Source organism: Notothenia coriiceps, unplaced genomic scaffold, assembly GCF_000735185.1.
Source record: "Notothenia coriiceps isolate Sejong01 unplaced genomic scaffold, NC01 NC01_scaffold00012960, whole genome shotgun sequence".
Taxonomy (NCBI): domain Eukaryota; kingdom Metazoa; phylum Chordata; class Actinopteri; order Perciformes; family Nototheniidae; genus Notothenia; species Notothenia coriiceps.
In genome coordinates, this window is record NW_011345661.1 from 13520 (window position 1) to 20094 (window position 6575).

General features: G+C 44.5%; 1 protein-coding gene across 1 annotated transcript; it reads right to left on the reverse strand.

Annotated features, from left to right (window-relative positions):
* Positions 1–2686: 2686 nt before the first annotated feature.
* Positions 2687–6365, reverse strand: LOC104947717 (tyrosine-protein kinase RYK-like). Its single transcript, XM_010773792.1, has 5 exons — positions 6336–6365; positions 5227–5399; positions 4943–5102; positions 2807–2943; positions 2687–2716 (listed from the first exon to the last, which is right to left on the reverse strand). The coding sequence occupies exons 1-5, from the start codon at positions 6363–6365 to the stop codon at positions 2698–2700; spliced, it is 519 nt and encodes a 172-aa protein (XP_010772094.1). The 3' UTR covers positions 2687–2697.
* Positions 6366–6575: the final 210 nt, after the last annotated feature.

A 6575-nucleotide genomic window follows, 5' to 3' on the forward strand; every position in this document is an offset into this window, starting at 1 on the left:
GTAGCATTGATAATATAGTAACGTTACTGGCAGGACTGTTGATACTGATCCATAACAGAAACTAATGCGCAAGTATCAGCCGTATCTCGCGTTACCTAATGCAACTCCACACTACGGTGCTGTGTACCGGAGTGGAGACGCGAGATACGGCTGATACTTGACGATCTGGCGGAGAAAGGTTGTGGAGCCTCCGTTGATATGCCGTTGTAAATGGCTTGATGGAAAGCAGGTGTGTAGTCGGGGAGGGTGCACAGCTGATTGCAGCAGGTGAGTGGAGGTTGAGCCAGGAGCCAGGAGTGACAGCCACCACGCACACACAAACAACACAGACAGGGGGAAACAAACAAGCACAAAGGAGACGGCTGGAGCAGTACAGCCACCACAGCGTTACCTAATGCAACTCCACACTATGTCTTATGGTGCCGTGTAACGGAGGGGAGAGAGAGAGAGCAGCGAAGGGGGGGGAGAGAGAAGTAATACGGTTTCCTGATAAAGCTGTGGAGAGTATGTGCTGCAGGGAGGTGGATGCACAACGCACCCAGGAACGAACGCTAGCTCCGGTCCTTTTTACTGTGGACTCGATGTCCTGACAGGCTGGTATTTGTGCAACCTGCACAAACACAATACTGCACCATGATTACAAATGGTGAAATACAATGTAAAACTACCGAAAAATACCAGGTCCTTAAAACACAACCGCTCTACTCAACGCAACTCCACTATACCCGCGGTCAGAGAGCGGAGATGTGTCCCCTGTGTGATGTAATATTACGCGTTTGACGTATGAACTTAAAAAAAAACTTTTTTTAAGAGCAGAGCTCAAAATTGCTCCTTTCCCTCTGAATTCCTGCCCTTATGTCTCGTAAAACATATCAAATCCTGCATTCACTTTTTTAATTGTAATTTTCAAGCAAGTTTAAGCATAAATGTAGAAAAAATAAAAACCTGCAAGATGCTCTTTAAAGCTTTTTATCTTGTAGACTATAATATTTTGGAAAAGGAAGCCGTGGCCTCACATCCATTGTATTTAGAAGGAAACCGTGTTCAGTTACGTCTAACAGAGGTCAGGTGATTATTCCCAGAGGTCTTTGTGGATAAATAACAATGTTCAGGGATTCTGCGGGTGCAACAGATCTTTTTGAACCCGTTGAAACACAGAAAGTGGGCACAGAGCTTATGTGATGTATTTGATGTCAAGAGCACAGAAATGAACTGACACTATTGGTAAAAAACTAAAACTGACAGGCTGTCCAATCGGGAGAAAAACAAGGACGGACGGCATGCAACAGCACACACATTAGTTAATAATTAACATTAGTACTAATAGTAATAATGTATCCTGCATGTGTCCTGCACTGAATCTCTCAATTAATCCTCTGTGGTAGTTCCACTACACAAGATGAAAGTGTTTTAAACCTCACAGCTGTTAATAAAGAATTCCAAAAGTTGAGGCTGTCAGTGTTTAGAATGCTAAACAATATCTTTATGTTGCCATTGCCACCCAAAGCTTGAACCCCCCCCCTTGAGATGGGACGGATGTGTTAAAATCAGTTAGCGTCTGAGGGCTTCTTAACATTTAACAAACTATGAATTTGTCATACCCACTTAACGGGAAGAAACTCAGCTATCAGACAATATTAACCATTTTTAGCTAAACGAAACACAAGGGTAATAACAAAGGCTCTGAATTAGCCCTGAGCGAAATATTACTTATCGGATCTGCACAAACAAGATATCGATTAGTAAACTGAGATTCCACAGATATAAGTATCATCACTGAGTGATCAGAACTCCCGACATGGGAAACAAAACCAGACATCACACCACGTAGCTGTACGGAGCAAACACGGCAATTTGTCTTACCTTTTGCTGTTTCTGATCAAAAGTTTAGTTGAATGGCATCAAAACGCTGCTGAAGGTTAATCCATAGGTTCATCCAATGTGTCTGTGTCACTTTGAAATGATTACTGATGATCCATCATTCCATTTTTATGTCAATAACGGAGATTTAATGTCAGCTGCTACGGTAGCTACTAGATCAGGGATCACCTTTTTTAGGATGTGAGCAACTTTCAAAAAAACAAAACAAGTCGTGAGCTACTTTTACTCCTCTTTTTTGTTTTTTTGCAGTGTATATATTTAGCACATTTGAACATTATTATATGCTGACCTTTAACCTTTGTGTGCTTTTTGGGTCTGTGGGACCCTTTTCAGTGTTTACTAAAAGACACTGTATGCAATTTAATTATTTGAACCTGCTTTATTTGGGGGTGGACCTCACATCCTCTACGGGGCATGCACCCCTGGGAAAGTGAAATGCATCAATCTGGTGCACTTTCAGCACAAAATGAATGTATGGATACAGCTCTCAACACTCATGAAAGGGAGCTGTATACTTTTCAATAATCCAAACATCTTTAGAATATGATCAGAACCAATAACAAATCATTTAAACTTGCTTATTCTTATCTTATGTTACCTAGTTAGCATTCTTTCTTTTTTTTTTTATGCATATTTTACTAATCACTCCCCTTTTAAACTTTTTACTGTCCTATAGTACACATTGGAATTCATTCTTACTTTATCTATATTAAATAGATAAAAGTTCTCTCTCTCTCTCTCATCATTGCTTTGAGAAAAAAGATTATTAATTTACCCCTTTTAGAAGTGAAGTTATAGTCATTTGTTCTGGGCATGTCATTTTCGAGCCTGAGACCTGGAAAACAAGCTCAGGGCTTAACAGGTTTAAACTGTGTTCAATGGAGATGCGAGTGTGCATGTGTTTGTGCTCTGTAAATCAACCTACAGTTCATCTGGACAGTTGATGGGCTGTGCTATTCTGTAGCCGTCCTTCAGGTAGGCGGACATCTCGAAAGGGTCAATGTCCACGTAGGGGGTCTGACCCAGAGTCATCAGCTCCCACAAAGTCACTCCAAAGGCCCACTGTGAACACACACACACACGATCAACATTCGGAACAGTACTGGTTAGAAACATGATCAACACAAGCTGTTGTATCTGGTGTCAACATCAGACCCGATAAATATAATCAACATTTCCATCCAGGGTGCGGAAAGCCAACTTGCATTGAACAACAATGTGAGGAAATGATGAGTAAACAGTTGTGTTTGGGACAGTGTGAGGGTCCAACAGGGGTGTGTTGACCCTGCAGGCTGACCTCCAGGAGGAAACAAGCATGTCCATATCTGTGTGACTCTTTTACTGACCTACAGCCAAGGTCACACTGAAGAGCTAACAATAGGCTTTGACCCTGCACTTGTTATTTGGAATTTAAGGAGTCTAGCTAATGTCAAATGAAACTGGGCAGCTCTTGCTCTCTTGGCAGTGAATTATGAACAGAACATGATATGATCACTAAAGAGCAGCTTGCTGTTGTGTTAGTATGTCATAACCTTACATGCAGCCTTTAAAGGAAATGAAGGGAGTGATTGAGGGCAAAGGGCACAGCGATGGGGGGGCTCCTGAGAGAAGAGCGTGATGTACAGTACCCACCCTGTTCCCTCAGTGCCACTGCCAACAAATCCAACCAGGCCTAAACATCCTGACACTTGCATGAGGGTATGAAGCATTTGTGTGTGTGTGAGATTCTATCATGATGCTCCACAGTGCCAGGTACTTGTCTGGACTTTCCCTAAAGCTTAGTGGGTTGTAATGTAGGGGGTTGTAATATTGTCTGTTGATTGTAAGTGTAGGGGGGGTGTAACTACTGTGAAGTGGTGTGAGTGGTAAGAGGAATGTGGCGGGGGGGGGGTGGCATGTCTGGCAGCTGCTGTATCTCTGAGGAGCCTCCCAGTCCCGGTGCCACGCCCGTTCTGCTCCTGTGACACAGGAAGGTCACATGGTGCTCCACGCTGACTCCCTTCCCTCCAAACCTTGACCGAGCGTCTAAGAATGGCAATTGGTTCCATTTCCTGCATCACCCCCTCTGTATCATTTCCCCCTAAATGCAGTTATTAAAAACACCTCAAATGACAGGAAAGGATTACAGGACGCACCAATCAGGAACAGGCTAAGGAGCGGAGACTGTCAGTGCCCCCCTGACCTGAATTATTAAATCATCACTCAAAGAGAGATTACCTGACCAGGAAGAACTTCAAAATGACCACAAAGAAACATACAACAAATTCAAAGACAAGCAAAGAAACTGCAAAGAAACACTAAATAATAACAGGGCAAAACAACTAACACAAAAATGACTAAAAATGGACATATAATACCTACAGAGACACAAAACAACAAAGAAGATGTGTATTAACTAGGGCTGGGAACCATAACACATTAAAAATAAAATAACACAAATTAATGAAATCACCTAGTTCTCGCACAACCCAGAGCTGTTTCCCAAAGACAAAGAAAGCAGGGGGAATCCAGAAACATGTATTTCACTGACTGGAGAGCACTGGGCGTCAGTCAGAACCATCACTTACTCACTGTCACACACAGCTGATCAGGACTAATGCTCTGCACTCGCTCTGCAGGTGAGGTGAAAACAGAGGAATCTGGCTCCAACAACTGCCTCAAACTTAACAGTGATACTGATACTGTTTCCCTCCACCTCACTGCACCACCTTTCAGTTTAACCACCATGGGGTCCAGAGCCGTTACGGGCTGCACCCCCCCTCTGGAACTCCCTCCCACCGGACATCCAGAATATTGACCCTCTCTCCATTTTTAAATCAAGTCTCCAAACGTATCTCTTCATGGCATATCCAGCCGGATCACATGACACATCCTCTGTTTTTAATGATGATATACTGCATTGTCTTGTTTTTATTTATCTGCTGGTGTTTTGTGTTTTTCTGTGTTTTGTATCTTGTACTGCGACCATGAGAGCCTTGAAAGGCGCCTATATGAATAAAATGCATTATTATTGTCCACAGATAAAGTGTTCACAGTAAAGTGTGTGTGTGTCAGGCCTCACAACATCGCTGGCACTGGAGAAGTCGTTGTTGAGAAGGCTCTCCAGGGCCATCCAGCGCACCGGCCGGTTCTCATTGTCCCCCAGACAGTGGTAATCCATGGGAAACAGGTCTCGGGCAAGGGCATTGTCTGTTATCTTCACCTGCATGTTGTCGTCAATGCTGTGGGTGGGGGGGGGGGGAGAGAGAAAAAGTGGCGTCTTTATTTTTAGCAATTAAATTCCAATCCAAATCACCTGAAAGCTGAAGGGAAGCACTTAGCTCTGTGCCAGGCGGGGACACTTACACACAGTTCCTGGCAGCAAGGTCTTTGTGTATGACCTCCCTGCGAGAGAGGTAACTCATTCCACATGCAATCTGGATGGCCATGTAAACCAGGTCCTGTTGAGAGATCGCCTGAGAGGAAATGAGGGAGAGAGAGAGACAATGTGCAGTTGAGAAGCAGCAACAGGAAATACACTAAAAGGGGGGGAGAGGGGACAGGACACTAAAGCTGACGTGACTTTAAAGGTCCCATGTCATGCTTTTCTGGTTATTACCGTCCCCTTGTGTGTTATGTAGCTTTCTCTGCATGTAAACGGTCTGCAGAGTCACAAACCCTCAAAGTACACCCTGTAGCGAGTAAAACTCTAACACAGAAAATACCTGTCTATGCTGCCCCAGAACGCCTCGTTGGAGATTTTCTTTTTCCATTTCTTCCGGAAACCAATTGACGTAACGACGACCCCATGGACCAATTGGTCCAAATGGACCAATCCGCGGAGCCGTTACGTTTCCGCGGATTTCTCCGCCTGAGACGGCGGGACGCGGCGAGGCTGTGAGTCTGTGTGTAAACACCCACAGACTCACAGCCAGGCTGCGGGTGTGTGTATGTGTGCTCGGGCTGATTTTGGGCTGTGTCTCGCTGTCTCGCGAACCCGGAAACCACACCAGTAAGCCAGCTCACACTGTCCACTCCTCGCAGCAGCGAGCTGCACAACGTCCCGCCAACACGGCACCCAGACCCCACGCAGCATTCTCATCTGTTTGTCATTACTGGTGTCATTTTCTGGTTTCTAACGCCATTGTAACACATAATCGCTGATGTTCCGCTGTAACGGTGGTGGACTCATCAGAACAGAGTGGGCGAGATGACCAATCAGAGCACAGTGGGCTCACAGGGAGGGGGGGCAGGAGCTCCAACAAGCCGTGTAGGACAGAGAGTGAATACACATACTATACAGAGATGGTGTATGAGAAACCAATGTGAGTTTGGAACATTGAACAATGTAAATCTATTCTAGTAGACCTCAACAATGGAATTATGATCAGTAGAAATGGCCATGACATGGGACCTTTAATGTGCTGAAATTGGTCTTCTGTGTCAAATTGTTCGCATGACTCTTTTAAACTGACTCTGATGTCTATGTGTTCAGCCAAAGACATGGCACGAAGGATGGTCTTATTGGTGTGTTGGCCCCTTGCCACTGGTTAATTAATGGAATATTCATTGTAGCAAAAATACTTTTCCTCTAGATCAGGGGTTTTCAAAGTGTGGGAAGGTGAGCCTCCCCTCAGAGAACATAAGAACAGCCGCACACCACACACACTCTGTCTGTCCAACACATGTCCTGCAATACACATGCTGCAAGTAAA

What these genes read in the sequence shown, in the direction of transcription:
- LOC104947717 (XM_010773792.1), bottom strand. Translation starts at nt 6,365, where the DNA reads ATGTCTTTGGCTGAACACATAGACATCAGA. An exon ending in CTGAACACATAGACATCAGA is followed by an intron (nt 5,400 to 6,335) that starts GTCAGTTTAAAA and finishes CCCCCCTTTTAG; the next exon opens with TGTATTTCCTGTTGCTGCTT. An exon ending in TCTCCAGTGCCAGCGATGTT is followed by an intron (nt 2,944 to 4,942) that starts GTGAGGCCTGAC and finishes GTGTGTTCACAG; the next exon opens with TGGGCCTTTGGAGTGACTTT.